Source organism: Chelonoidis abingdonii, chromosome 7, assembly GCF_003597395.2.
Source record: "Chelonoidis abingdonii isolate Lonesome George chromosome 7, CheloAbing_2.0, whole genome shotgun sequence".
Lineage (NCBI taxonomy): Eukaryota > Metazoa > Chordata > Testudines > Testudinidae > Chelonoidis > Chelonoidis abingdonii.
Genome location: NC_133775.1, coordinates 65464010 through 65479854, shown reverse-complemented (window position 1 = coordinate 65479854; position 15845 = coordinate 65464010). Strand labels below are relative to the sequence as shown.

The following is a 15845-nucleotide window of genomic DNA, read 5'->3' as shown; positions in this document are numbered from 1 at the left end:
AAGCCAAGAAGAACTTAAAAAATGACTCTTTCCTCTCAGGAAGCTAAGCTACTTTCCTGGATATGATGGATCCTGACACTTTCAGGAATCACTGGAGAAAACAATGGCAAAGGAGACAGAGCGGAGAGACTAGATATATAAAGAAGTAAAAGAAAAAGCTCAAGTTTCATCAAGAACTCTTCCTCAAGTCTTTCCCCACCTCCCCCTTTAGTATCTGAGACCCCTTTTCTGAGTCAATTTACTACAGTCCTGCTCAGGCTTTTATTAAAAACAGACCACATGGAGCAGAAATTCCAAGTCTAAAACTGCACTTTTAATAGGCATAGGAGTCAGACACATGTCCCTCTCAGGTGACTTCCCCCTCCAGCCCCTTCTCAGAAATTTCCTCTCGTTGAGTTTAGTCAGCAGGATAAACTTGATGTTTCAGCACAAATGTGAACTCTTCCACTTCATTCTTAAGCAAATGTATGTGTTTTTACACCTAAGGGGTTCGCAGCTCAAGCTACACTGAACCATGACTCAGTTCGGAAGAACTACTGCAGATTACGTTTAACACAAATGCCATGAAGTCTTCCATACAGTTATATGGACAGTTAAGGTATTTTAACCACACTGACGTCCTTCCCCAGCATTTGTTTCCCATGCCAGCAAATGCATCCATAAATTGACAGGCTACTGAAATAAGGTCTAATAAAGCTTCTTCTGTAAGGCAGGGGCTCCACTCAGCCTCCCAGTTTAGCAGTCAAAACATTTCAGCCATCTTAGGAAAGCAATGTGCATGCAAATCACAGCAAGGCAGGAAAGAGGAGGCATGCTCATTCCAAGGACAGGCAAGCTAACAGTTGCTGGGCACCTATGGTTCCCCCTAGTAGCACAACTGACAAAATAGTGGATTTTGACTCTGCATCTGCTGTGTATATGTACACCTCTCTGATGGCACAATGGAGACCCTGGCAAAGGAGTCTTGGCATCAGTCTGAAACTCTCCAAACTGGGGAATTCACACAGACTTTTTGGCCTATGGCTTAACACCCAGGGAAGCATTTTTGTGTTCCTTCTCAGTGGTCTAATATTAACCAGTAACACAACTACAGATAGGGGATATTCCTATGCATATTGAAATGACATCAAGTGCAATTAATGTGTGGCCACTGATATTTTGCCCTTTAATGGTAAAAATCAAAAAAAGGTTTCCACTGTCTGATGGGCCTGATTTGCTTTTTCTTGGCTAGGACAATTAAACTTGAAAGTATCCCATCCGGACTAACTACATTATTGACACCCATAACTGGGCTGGCAGTTTCAAGTGGAAGCATTTCATTAGCTCCTACTCTCCAGTGAGGGAATTTTTTATTTTCAACCACTATTTTAAAACACAGAAAACTTGCAAAAGTACCTTTTACTTTTCTACTTGTAATCATTTTATGCAGTCCTTCATTTTTAATAAGATTTTAAAATGATTCAGCCATGTCTTACAAGGGGGTCCATTCTGCCTCTACATCTCAGAGTTTAAGATATAACTGGAACCCCTTGATGGAATAACAATATTTTATACTCAAGAATGATTAGGGATTACATGATAGCATAGTGAAATTGTAACATCTTCATGGTGTAAAATTCAGATTAATAGTAAAAATGTTATAATAATGTGTTTTCTCAAAATTACACATCTAAAGCCACTTGAAAGTATTGATAAAAATGCTCCAAAATAAAAGGAAACTTGGAGTGAAGGCAAGTCTCCTGTCCCTTAACTTACCATGTTGTGCCATGTGACTTTATCTAAGCTACCTGCTGTAATTCTAAGTGCACTGTGGTCAGCTGTGGAGAGATTTTCTACCACAGCTCTAAATTGCCTTTGTATTTGTGAATTAAAGTCAGATTTTTACCATTGTTCTTTAAGTGGCTGACTTTTTTTCTCTCTCACTGAGATGAATCATCATCCCTTCTGAAGACAGATGCATTTTGTGATCCAACTAGAATGGATAACGTGAGCCACTACACTCAGACCTCTTCTCCATGAGCAGAGATATGATTCTTGGGTCTAATCTACTCTCTACTTCTCTCTTTCACAGCTTTTGGCTGTACCCAACACCATGAGCAGCTGTTCTGACTTCGGTCAGACAATTGAGCATTTCTTTGGACCAATTCACTGCACACTGGTCTTTTACTCTTGGGTGAAAAGTTTCTAATTTCTGAGAAGTAAGCTTTGTGATAAGAAAGGACTCGTCAAACCCCACCTTTGTCTCTCTGCACTGAAAGCACTGTATTGCTTTGTTAATTTTAGATATAAGGAATTGTGTTTCAATTTTCTACCCAATATAAAATATGTCTGTTATTCTATAGGACGAGAACCATACCCAGCATCAAGATTTATTCAATGTCTTACCTTGGAACACTGGGAGGAGCCCGCGTTGGCCGAGATGGAACCTGAGGTGGCGTCCCAAGGCCTTCACTGTTGTTAGGAAATGGAGGTAATGGTCCTGGACGGAATGGGACTGGTGGAGCCCCAGACAGAGGGCCTGGTGATGGGACTGCTGGAGCAGGTCCTCGGCCAGATAAAGGTCTGGTTGGGGGATTATTTAATGTAGGCCTTCTCTGAGTTGAAGGACTTGGAGGGGGTGATCTAGTGAACAATCAGAGGTTAATGAAAATCTACATGGTCTTCAAAAATGGAAGCCAGATACTTTCTGAAATCTGTGACAATCTTGCAAACATTCTCCTCTGCTCTCATATTGTCTTGGTCCTGAAGAGTATAATTTAGGCAGCCCACTATCTCACAGTGTTAGTATCATATATTGCAATGACAACTCTCTCATTTTCCTTTGTTCTGGCTGGTGCCTTCCATGCTCCCATCCATTCCAAAGAATTGCTCAGAAATGCTTCCAAGTCTCAAAAGAATATCTACTCCCCTCCCTTCTACAAAATGTACACTCAACCCTTCACTATCACACCATCCCTAGAAAGTAAGCATTATTAAGGTCAGAATCAGGTGTACAATCACAAAGATAAATATAAAGGTTTTAGTATTGTCAATATTCTAACACCAATTTGCTAGGTGGATTTAATAAGAAGGCCACTTTCTTTTTAAGGAAGCCATAGGTAAGAAACACTGAAATCTTACAGTGGCTTGAAAGAACAAAAAAGTGGACACAAAAATTGACTTAGGTTTCACAGAAGGGTGGGGTTGCCTGAGCTTGGGAAGAGAAGAGTTAAAAACCCTTAAAGAAACTGAGATGCTGTAAGGTGGGAGCATAAATGATTATATTATTTGAGCCATAGAAACCAAATGGAATATCAACTGAGTCACAAAATACACTAGATGGTATTCTCAAAGGCAGAAAAGAGATTACAAGCACCTTTCTTGATACATATACCTTTTCCATTTATCCACGTAATATGAACGTGTGGAAGAATTTGTAGAAAAACTTGGACTATGTACAGGCAGGTTATCTTTTGGTGAAGGAGATGCATACTACAGTAGCTCCATGGAAGACAATTCTAGATGATGAATCCCAAAACTGCTTGACATATCCAACAATGGATTGCCAGGTCCAACAGATTCATATACCAGATCCCTCTCCCCAAGAGGTTCATAAGCCTTTTCTCCATGTCCCTTCTAGAACAAAACAGGACAGGAAATATCTGGAATGAAGGCTGGTGGCTTAATTGGCAGGACCTTCCACTGTGCAAAGATGAATTCTGAGCATACAGTTGTTAAAAATCAGCTCACCTAGGAGAAGGGCCAGTGCAAGGATGTTTTGTGCCCTAGGTGAAACTTCCACCTTGCACCCTCCCCAAGTCCCCGCCCTGAAGTGCCCCCCCCCCGGCAGCGGCTCCCCCCCTTGCCCTGAGGCGCCCCCGCTAAGCTGATAGACGCCGCAAGCCTGGGAGGCAGGAGAAATGAAGCAGCCACGGCGTGCTCGGGGAGGAGGCAGGGCAGGGGTGAGCTGGGGTGGGGAGTTCCCCTGCATGCCGCCTCCCTCACTTGCTGCAGGTGGCCCTCCTCGCATTCCCCTGCCCCAGCTTCCTCTGCCTAAATGCCGGTGGCGACCAGGGAGGCCGAAGATCCAGCTGTCGCGGTCGCTGCTGAAGAAAATGCCCTCCAAATCCTAGTGCCCTAGGCGACCGCCTAGGTCGCCTAAATGGTTGCACCAGCCCTGCCTGGGAGGTTTTTAGGATTACCCAGTACAAGAATTACACCTGCACATTCCCACCCCTCAACAAGAATTGTCTGATTCTCTCAATAATTTCATGTGAGACATGGAGAAAGGCTTGCCAGAGAAGATGGAGATGTAGCAGTGCTGAAGATCTAGCTCTGTCTTAATTTCCACTGCATCTGAAGATCCTTACCTGCGGGATTGCTGTAGCCAGGAATCATCAACTGGAGGTGGGGCAGGGATAGATACAGTGCTAGTGCTAATATCTCCAATGATTGCCAGTGCTTCTTTTAGGGCTTGGTACAGGCGAAGCCCCTCATCTCGCCTCTGAGCCTGTTCTGCTGACTCCTCCATCAAGGTGTTTTGGTCCTCAGAGGAATACAAGTTAGCCAGGAGCTCTGCATTTATGAATTCTTTTACCTAGAAAATCAGACAAAAAAAGACCCCTGCTACCAGGATGCAAATGGCAATAAGATATTGCATAAACACAGCTGAGGTCTTCAAAACAATGGACACGGCACAATCAAGTTCACCTGCCACCACTGGAATGCTGGCACTTCAATGAGAATACATCAGATCCATAGAGAAGATGAGAGATCAAGAGAAATTGTGCCAGACAGACAGTACTGGGAACTGCAGTCTACTATTCAACCACTATGGTGCCGCTGTGAAAGTGGCATTAGTAGTTCATGATAGTCTCTCACCATTGGATCCTGAGGAAGAGGGGAGCTCCCAGAACTATACACCTACTAGCTAAACCAATGGTCACATTTTGAGGCCACAGGGATGCTGGCCATTAGGAAAGGTAGCTGAGTTTGTGGGAAGGGAGGAAACTTTTAGAATTCTGCTTGATAAACCTGGTGAAGTGCTTTGAGGTATAGAGTAGAAAAATGCTTTTTGTAAGTATTGTTGTTAATATGCAAATCTCTGTAGGATCTCCCTGGACTGAGAATACCCTTCGTATGCCACAGCAAGATATTCTCATGGTGTAACACTGCACAACGCATTGTGTAGTTCTTCTGCCTTCCTTTGAGGCATATGGCATTAGACACCATTAGTGTCAAGTACTGATCTAAGCCTGTAAGGTGTCTCCTATATTTTTAACTCATTTCACACAGGCTGTTGAAGACCTATTAAGTGCTAAGAGCATTTTTGGCCCAATTCTGAACAGTTGACCTAGAGGTTAAAGGGCAGCCCATCATCAATCCCATAAGTCATCTAGTTCCCCGGGAATGGAATTTTTAAGGCACTATAAAATGTCTTTCAGAATTTTTTTTAATACTAATTTCACCTACTGCACATCAAGTCTCATCTCCGACAGCTTTGTGGGACCCCAAATGCCCCCATATACACACACACGTCTTATAAACTGAATATATAATCTAATTTAATATACTGATTCCCTGCTATGCCTGCCCTGATTATAGAAACCTGGAGCACATTTAGATAGATACAGATCTAGAGGTATTTAAATAATTCTGTGGGAAATAGATTCAGAGACCAGTTGTTGATCTATTAAATCCTTGCATTGGAGGATTTTTTAAAAAACTCTTCTGATCTATTTCTCATCTGTTTTTCACTCTGTAAAGATTATTTGAGCTTGAGATGCTAACAGTAACACATTCCTGAACATCTGATTTCATAAGCACAACCTCCGATTGCAGAGGGGTTTGCACTAGCTTAATTACATTGTTTTAAAAAACTAATTATCTTTATATTGGGACCATTTTTGTGTGTACTCAAGGCATGAGCCAGTGGTCAAGTTGAACTGGTGTTGGGATCCTCCAGTGTCTTCTGACAGTGAAAAGCAGGGGGGCCTTTCAGAAAAACAAGCACATGGTCACTGGATGCTATGGTTGTTTCTCGTTCATGTTCAAGAGGAGATATGTGAATTCTTACCAACGTCTGCAAATTTTTCCCATGAATCTCACACTGTTTTTCAGTGGATGGTACTGATCAAATGCCAGAATACACTATTTTCCTTGCTATTGCCAGAAGCTCCACATTAAAAACAGATATCTTAGTTAAACAGCATCAAATTATACTTGATGAAATGAAAATTTTAATGGCATCACTTAAAAAAATCCTTGAATTAGATTAAGGGCAGAGCTGATCGTAAAGGAATTGTTAAACCACAAATATCTGTTTGAACAACATCAGCCTGCAACTATTATCATGGTAGAGCCCTGTCTCCTGCTAGCACAGATCTCCATGCATGCTCACTGAACCCCAGTGTAAGGTCAGCACTGGAGCTGTTATGAGGCTAGCCTACCTCCCCACCTGATGCATTTGATCGCAGACCAACTCTCCAAGCTGAAGATGGGCCCGCTGTACATACAGCTTTCTCCAGGCTTGGGGGAACCGATACCTTAGCCCTTTCCAGGATATAAACACAACATTACACAAACTGATTAAGATATGCCCCCAAACAGGGCTCAAACCTGCAATGTTCAAAATCACTGTAGGCATCTTAATACCCCAGTATCCCAGATCCTGCCTCATCAGAGATCTTATAGGGAGGGACAAGAATTCATAGAGGAGTTCTGTATTTGGGTGAGGGATAGCACAAGGCAGCTGGGAGAGCAGCCTGAAGTGTTGCTCTCACAGCTGGGGCTAAAGGAGCATGTGTGGAAATCTCAACAAGCAGCAGGCAGGGCTACTGCTACCATGGGATCGAATATGCAGACAGTCATTTCCATAACATTAGAAGATCTGTATTAAATTGGAGTTAACCCACCAAATTGAACCTACCTTTTCCAAGATCACCCACTATTTGCATTTTCTAATACCTCAGCACCAAGAGGTATATTAGTAGGGCTCTGCATGGATACAAAATTTGTATCTGCATCTGATCCGAGATCTGCAAAAATGGTCCACAGATATAAAACGGATATCTGCAGATTTGCAGGGCTCTATGTATTAGTAACATTTCAGCTCTGAATTCTGAACATGTCTCTCTTTGGGTGTGTTTGACTCTTTAATAATAACTTGATGCAGGTTTTTGTGGTAAATTTCCTTTTCTTTTAAAGTAACCAACATTCACCCTAATTAGCAGTTGATTTGGAATGTAGCGATATACATTCAAGACATAGACAAGACAGGCTGTAGGACAGCATTCATTTATTTTCTCTACAAGAAATTTGAATCCAGTACTTCACTCTCAATTGTAAGCACCACTTAAAGATCCCACCAACTGGTGAGGAAGTTCTACAAATATTCATCAGGTTGCGATTGCTATGGAAACCACTTCCTTGGGATCAATTTGTTTCTAGAGTTCTGCAGGCAACACTCCGGGGCACTATATATTGAAAAGAATAATTAAAAGGGGTTTAATTTCATTTCTCTTTCAGTGGATGAGTTGGGATTCTAAAAATCTCCAGACAATGCAAACTGCCGAAAAGGACTCAGCTTCCAATGTGACTTCCTTACTTCCCGTTTCTTTGCATGTCATTTTGGCTTGCTAAGCAAAAAGTTATTCTTTTCTCTGTTTAACAGTGTCAATTTTTTTTAGAAAAGTAACATCTTCACTGATTTTTCAACATTTTTCAATTCAAGCCTCCTGGTAATAAATGCATTAAGATTTAATTCTCAAGTCTTCACACTTTCTTTTGAAAAGCTTTGATTCTTTGGCATAATTTCAAGTTATAAAATTGGACTCAGGGTTTCTGCTAGCACTGGTGCACTCAAACCCAGAATGTGTACTCTGAGAGGTGAGTTGAGAGCTAGATAGTGTAAAAAAAGGGGTTTCTTTGTGCCACTGTCACCTGGCATGCCTTAATAAGAAGACAGCCGCACAGTTTCAATGTACAAAGCCTTACAGCACTGTACTTCTGAAGTAAAGCATTTCAACTTCTTAAACAATTCCATATGGGGACATGAGTGGCAGAAAATGTAACGTAAACTTTCCAAAGGAACTGTTCACTAAATTCTACACTTTCTGAAAGAGAGCTGGAGCAATATCCCTTTCAAAAAGCAATGGCGTTCCCCTTAAGTCTATAAAGCAAGGTCCCAGCTGTGCTCTGGAGGCAGTGGAGAGAATTGCTCCACCATACACACTTCCTGAATTCCAGATTTGAGCTAATTTTGGAAAAATGTGGAAGTTCCGTTTGTTTTTACACTCTTTTGTAAAGGCCTCAGTGAATCTTCCCTCCCAGGATTCTAACATAATTCAAAGATTGGCTTCATTAGTCTAAGAAAAGTTAAGGGAATCTTGGTTGGTCTTCCCCTCTATGTGAAGATCTTGTTCGTTCCGTACTAACTAGTGGACTGCATTCAAGCTGCTATGCCAGCAACCCATATCTCAGATGCAATGTAATTCCCATAGACCTCCCGGGATACATCAGCCTCCGAAAATAAAAGGTGGCTTTGTGAACTCATATATAAATGCTACATTTTAGACAGATTTGCTTTTTATCATATTCTATTTATTACAACTGTTTTTTTGTTGACTTAACAGATCATAAAGAAGGTCCTATCAGTGACTAAAAGGAAGTGCTATTTCCCATAGTGATTTACTACAAATACAGCAGTAGTGGCACTAGTACAAAGAGAAGCACAGACTGGATCCCAAGCAGGACTCTATCAGGAAGTGAAGGTCTTCTAGGTCCTCAGGCAATGGGCTAGCAATGTTAAAGCAAAGCTACTTTTAAATCAAATGACCTAGGGGTAGACAGACACACACATTTCCTCTAATACTCAAAACAAGTGGTTCTCAAACTTATTTGATTGGGACCTCCTTCTTTGTGCCTGTAGTCATTTACTCCCCCACAAGTACATATACCCCCACCCAGCTCTGAAGGTAGAACGGAGATCAGTGGCTGCTGGCCTGGCATTCAGCTCCGAAGGAAGAGCGGAGAACAGTGGCTGCTGGCCAGGCATTCAGCTCCGAAGGAAGAGCGGAGAACAGTGACTGCTGGCCGGGCACCCAGCTCTGAAAGCAGCACTATGCCAGCAGCAGCACAGAAATAAGGGTGGCAATGTGACAAGTGATGTTTATCAATATTACCTCTTTTCACACAGACTTACTGCCCCATTGCCACGTTACTTCTGTGCTGCTGCTGTCACCCTGGGGCTGATAGCCAGAGGTCCACCTCCTCGAGGTGAGGGATTGGGGAGATGGGGGAGGAGGAGAGCCTGAGTGCAGGTGGCGGGGCTCCAGCTGACCCCTTTATCCCCACCTCCCAGGTGTGCATGGCCCTTTTGCATGAGCCCCAGTCACCCAGGGCTGATAGCCAGAGCTGTTAAAAAAAGAAAAGAAAAGAAAAGAAAGAAAGAAAGAAAGAAAAAGAAAACCATACATCCCGCATCTCCCTTGACACATTCCCACACCTCCCCTGGGAGGCCCGCCCCATAGTTTGAGAACTACTTCTCTAAACAAAGTGTTCAAAAAACCCCTAGAACTGTTTTTTTTTTAAAGATGATCTGCAAATGTAAGGAACCCAAGCAAAATACTAGTATACCTCTACCCCGATATAAAGCAACCCAATATAACACAAATTCGGATATAATATGGTAAAGCAGTGCTCCGGGGGGCGGGGCTGCATACTCCGGTGGATCAAAGCAAGTTCAATATAATGCAGTTTCACCTATAACGCGGTAAGATTTTTTGGCTCCTGAGGACAGTGTTATATTGAGGTAGAGGTGTATAGTATGAACTGCTATTCCCTGAAAAAAACAAGCAACAAGGCCTTTGGTCATTTAAGGACTACAGGTCAGTGCAATACAGGTCTGCTGCACACCATCTAGGTGCTGTCTAGGTGGAGTTCCCAGCTTGTACTCTGCAGGAGGCTTTACAAACACACCATTGAAGGACAAGTATGACTGGGTCTGGAGTGTGCTTTTAAACAATACTATTGATGCCAACTAGGACTAACCTGAACTCAGCCTTACATTAAAAATACTATAGTATTCTACAGCAAGCACTGCAGCTGCTCTAGAAGAAGCTGCAGAGCATTGGACTTTTTGCTGCAAAAGATTCCAGTGTTTTGTTTTAATAAGGGCAGAACTATTACTCACGTTTGCAATGTGTCATATTCTATATGCTCGTCTTCTCTTCACCATACAAACAGTGCTGCTCTATTTTAAAAATGAGTGGGTTCTTTAAGAGTTGAAGATAAAACCAAACATTTGAAAACGATTGAGAAAGTGAGGTTGTTACTTACGTTGTTGATCATAAGGTGCATGATTGTTTTTGGTATCAGATCACGAATACATTTATTGATAATAGACATGTAGGAGTCCACAAGATTGCGAATAGTCTCCACCTGCCTCTCCAGTTGGGGGTCCATGGAGAAATTGTCTGCCTGGCTGTTCTCATCGTTTTCCGTCTACACAGAAGCAGAATGAAACATAAATCTCTTTCCATGCTATTTACTCATTCAAAGTTAGAACAGGAGGGCCAAGAAAGCTGGGCTTACAGAATAGTAATACAGCAACACATTTCTTTGATACCAGCATGTTTAGAGCTTTAACCATTAAGCATCAAACTGGCTTACATTAGTGCTTAGCAGCAGGAAATCTGGATTCCTGGCAGTTAGAGGTTAATGGAAGATCCAATGTGAGTCCATTTTTAGAGGCAATGTTACACGTTTCCACACAAACTCACATTTTTAGATCAAAGCTGGGTTCAAAACAGTAAAGAACTGAGGAGATGAATGAAACCCTCATAAATTCCCTCAACTCACTGCAATACTTACTAACAGAGAGCATAACTACCATATTCAGCCTGCCAATTGTCTCCTGACTCACTCATGAAAGCAGCACTACAAACTCTGATCTTGTAATCTCTGGTCCTCTGGGTAAATTCTAGCCTTGCTACTGAGAACTGACTCAGTTGTGACAAATCCAGAAACCCAGCCACAGACTTGTGAGATAAAATGTAACACATCTAACAACAGATGACTTAGGGATGACAACACTCTGGTTTCTGTACTTCAAGGCTTTGCACCTGAGGCCTTTCTTCCGCTGGATTGGAATAGCTTCTTTGTATGTAAACAGTTGACCTGAAATAGCAGATTTGTGTTTACCATTGAAATTAACTGGAAGCTAATGGCATGCACTTCATTTCAGTTTGGACTGTTTAAAAACAAAAAAACTACTGTACGTTGACCTTGTAGGCAAAAAATAAACTGTTTCTGCAGGCTTAAATGAGCCAAACCAACTGAATTTCAACTGGAAAAGCATGGGAAATAATGTCTCTTTCCCCACCCCAAGAGAAAATATTTCTCTGTGGAAACACAGAAAGAGAATTTAAGCTGTTCTGGTTTCAACAACAAAAACTAAAATCTGGTCCATTTGCAGCTATAGCTATTGCACAAACGAAAACAGAAATTATATGACCAAGTGTGAATAACGTGCTATGAACAAAAGCTAGTTGAGGTAAGTAGCTATCTACCAGCCATACTTGTCAGCATCAGCAGCTACTATGTTATTAATATAATGTTAAGATAAGATTTTCACGTAACTAGTGGCTTCAAGCGTTCAACTTGAGACACTCTCAAGGGGCCTGATTTTCAGAGGATGGATGCTCAGCACTTTGAGAATCTGAAAATCACACTTCAAGGAATGCCAAGTGGGGCACCCCAGAACTGAGACGCTAAAAAGCCCTAGTCATTTGGGAAAATCTTGGCCTTCAGTGCCTTTGCTATACAGCCTCTCACCTCCCTGCAAAACACAATTTCTGCAAATTCTGCCACAGTGCCTAAGTCTTACACTGGGATGAATTTTATCCCAGTGGACTATATTCACTAAATGCAAATACATTACAATGAGAATTAAACACAAAAAGGTATTACTGTATATTATATATTAGTAGTATTATTATAGTGCCGAGAATCCCAGTCATGGACCAGGGCCCCATTATGCTAAGTGCTGTCCATACCTGGAACAAAAAGATAGTCCCTGCCCCAAAGAGCTGACAGTCTAATCACCAGAAGGTAAAACCCACACCAAGCAACAAGCCATTCTTACTCCAAACCCAAGACATGCTCCCAACATGACTTCTTAACAAAATGTGTCTGTTTTGGCCCATTTGGTACTAGAAGGTAAATCATTCGGAATATCAGGGGGTAGCTGTGTTAGTCTGAATCCACAAAACCAACAAAGAGTCCGGTGGCACCTTAAAGATTAACAGATTTATTTGGGCATAAATAAGAAATCTTATGCCCAAATAAATCTGTTAGTCTTTAAGGTGCCACCGGACTCCTTGTTGTTTTCATTCAGAATAGAATTTCACATTTACTACTTATAAACCAAAGCTTGATCCAACCAACACTGAAAAGCAACCAGGAGTAGTTTTAACTTCTTGTAACTGAGCCGAGGAACAAGGAATTTCGTTGCCCTTAATATGACAAATTATAACAGGTTAGACATTTTTATTTAGAGCAAAACTAATGGGAAAAACAACTAATCTAATGGCTTTAAAAATAATTAACAAAGTTTCCTAAAAATTTGGAGAGGGTGGATGGAACTCAAGAACTGTAACTGATGAAACCCAAGATGAAGTTCTGTTTTGGATTCTGTAACACCAGTAGAGACACTAACATGCAAACCTTAATCATTCTGCTAATGGACTACATATGGTGGAGAGTCACAGAATTCAGATCGAATATTCCTTTTTTTCTTTTCCTCCCTGGGTTTGGAAAGAAACAAGCACTAATTTCCCCTTCTAAAATACCCAAGATAAATAGAAAAGCATACATCTATGGAATTTTTCTTTGAGCAAAGTAATTGCAGACATAAAATGCCGTTTTCCCAGTACCCCCAGATCTAGCTGGAATTTTCTATCACCTCCTCCACGCTGTCTATATAACAGAGTGTATGTCTATGTATTTTTTTTCCTGTTTAAATTACAGGATTGCAATAAGATTCTTTGCTGGCTAAGCAGCGAAGTGACAGATGTTTATCATTATCCTCATCAAGGGAACGTAAAATAAAAATAGTAATTTGTCTCTGATCTTGAAGGCAAAGGGTAATAGTCTGCAAACATTTAACCTTTTATGTGCAGGTTCAGTGGGGATGTTTACAAAATGTGGACATCGCAGGAATCAATATCCTTTTTGAAAAGGTAACAGATTAGACTTTATACTGCTGATCTATTTTTCTATATCAATTTTTGGAAAGTTTAAAGCAATTTTTAAAAAAGGTTTCCACTAATAATATTCTCAACAGTTTACTGTCTTTTAACTTTAAATTCATACTAAAATTATAATCTGTTTGGGGCAGGGAACTTCTCTTTGTTCTGTATTTGTACAGCACCCAGCACAGTGGGTCCTGGTTTGTGACTAAGGCTCATGGGCACTAGTGCAATACAAATAATAAATAATAATAATAATTTTAAAAATCTCTGAAAGTTATTAGGCTTTTCCCTCTCAATTGACTCAAACTGTCTCATGCCCAAATTAACCAATAAGAATTAAGCTGCTTGGTAAAACTAGATTTCATAACAAATCCAGAAGTTTGTTATACACAGTTCCTGTTACATTTACATTTGATTATTGCAAAACTGCAGACCATACCACTGAGCCACATTAAAATCCTAGCGTTACATTAATGCACAGACACCTCAATTGAGGCCAGGGCCGTTCCTAGCCATTTTGGTGCCCTCGGCAGCTCCTCTGATGGGGTGGGGGTCAGGAGCAGGCTTAGGGGGCGGGGGGAACCGCCCCCCAGCACGAGCTGGCAGAGCGGAGCAGATTGAGGCCAGGTTGTTCCACTTCCAGCACTCCCCTGGCTCAGAGCCTTGCGGTATAGGAGGAATCGCCACCCTAGCACTCACCGGAGACGTGGCTGGGAGCTGGCGATGCGGAGTGGGCTGGGGCCGGGTCGCTCCACTTACCACTGCCGGTGAGTGCAGGGTACCTGACCCTTGCTGCAGTCCTCAGGGGAAGGGCTAGAGTGGGAGCGGGGCTAGGGCAGGAAGAGTCAGGGCTGGGGCAGGGGCCATGGAGAAGAGGCAGAGCAGAGGCTGAAACAACATGTAGCTGCATAGGGCCCCAGGAAATTTGGGGCACCAAATTTCCTGGTGCCCTATGCAGCTGCATACTTTGCATATGGGTAGGGCCCTGACTGAGGCATAGCGTAACACTGACAGACCCTGGTCATTGTCGGGCAGGATCAAACCTGGGCTCTTGGGAGCTTAATGCATGAGCCTCTACCACATGAACTAAAAGCCAACTGGCTGTTAGCTAAGGGTGTAGAGCAGACTCATTTTATGTCTTTCTTTAAGTGGTCTATATGGGACAGAACTCCACACCCAGAAGGAGTGTGAGGTTACAATAACACACCTTCTGAATGGGCTCTATTATATCTTTTAAATAGGAATATGTTGTTGAAGTCTCTTGCAGAGAATAGGACAAGACAGACTAATGCAAAAATTAACGTCTGCTCAGTGGTGCTGGAACTAGTGGTGCTGCTGCACTCCCTGGCTTGACGTAGTAATAACAAGCACCAAATACATGGTTCCCATCATCAGCACCCCAACTATAAAAATTGTCCCAGCATCTCCGAGACTGATTGTCTTTCTGTGACCACAATTAAATAATCTTAAAGGCAGAAGCTGAACATTTCAAGCCATTGTCCCACTTTTAAATAGTCGTATTTGTCAGTGGCTTTCACCTGCTAAGAGCTTTCTCCACTGCTTCAGCTGAGAGATCATGAAGCTCAGTGGTTGGAATAGCAAAACAGTGATCAGGATGGTACTTGACGACCAATAGCTTTGTTATAAATAGAATTACTAAATTAGTGGCTGAAGAGAACACAGAAGATGTTTTGTATCTACAGAGGGAAAGATTTTATGGTGTCTCACAGACTCTTACTGCAGAATTCTTTCCAAATGACCTGGAACATGGGACTGAAAACTAGCTGGAATGCCAGAAATAAAGAGCAACCATAATCCAGCCTTGCACATTTCCATTGGCATACTCACCTGGCACATGTAAATTGTTCAGCTGGCTGGGCGCCCTGACTCTGGCAGTCATATGACTGCTGCTACCCTCTTCAAAAATTATTTGGAGCTACCTCGGAGCAGCACCGTTGATCAATGTTCTTCTCACCATTTTATCTCACCATGTAGAGGAAGGCAGAGGAAAGAATGTGAGGAAGTATCAGGCTAACAAAGCTGCTCAAGAAGGAAGTCTTAAGAAGCCAGGAAACAACCTTCGCTACCTCCCCTCCAGTCCCAGGAAGAGGAAGAAGGCAATGAGGATCCTTTCAGTGCCTCTAACTCCCCTAGCCAGCAGCCATGGCAGTTCATTCCTTCTTCGCACACTAGAGGAACAGTATATGTTTTCCTCTCCCCTTCCTCCCCACAACCAAAAGCACATGTCCTCTGCCCTGCCTTAGCAAGGGCAAGCTAGTAAAGTTCATTTCCTGAAAAAAAAAACAGGAATACTTGTGGCACCTTAGAGACTAACAAATTTATTTGAGCATAAGCTTTTGTTAGTCTCTAAGGTGCCACAAGTACTCCTGTTCTTTTTGTGGATACAGACTAACACGGCTGTGTGGCAAATTGCCGGCACTATTTTGATGGGTCTTGCACTTTCTCTTCTTTGGGGAGGGTTCAGGGCACCATTTCTTGCCCCTGCAGTGGAATGTTAACTGCCCCACTAGTGTCCTAGAGGAGGGGAGTGGAGAGGGAGGGACCTGGGCCCGCCCTCTACTCCAGGTCCCAGCCCAGGGGCCCTGAGGATAG

General features: G+C 42.3%; 1 protein-coding gene across 1 annotated transcript in view; it reads right to left on the bottom strand.

Annotated features, from left to right (window-relative positions):
• DNM3 (dynamin 3) overlaps positions 1-15845 on the bottom strand; it is a 327480-nt gene that overhangs the window by 18013 nt on the left and 293622 nt on the right. The window contains 3 exon segments of the mRNA XM_075067972.1: positions 2386-2622; positions 4350-4576; positions 10318-10482. Of these exon segments, the coding sequence (XP_074924073.1) occupies positions 2386-2622; positions 4350-4576; positions 10318-10482 (629 nt within the window).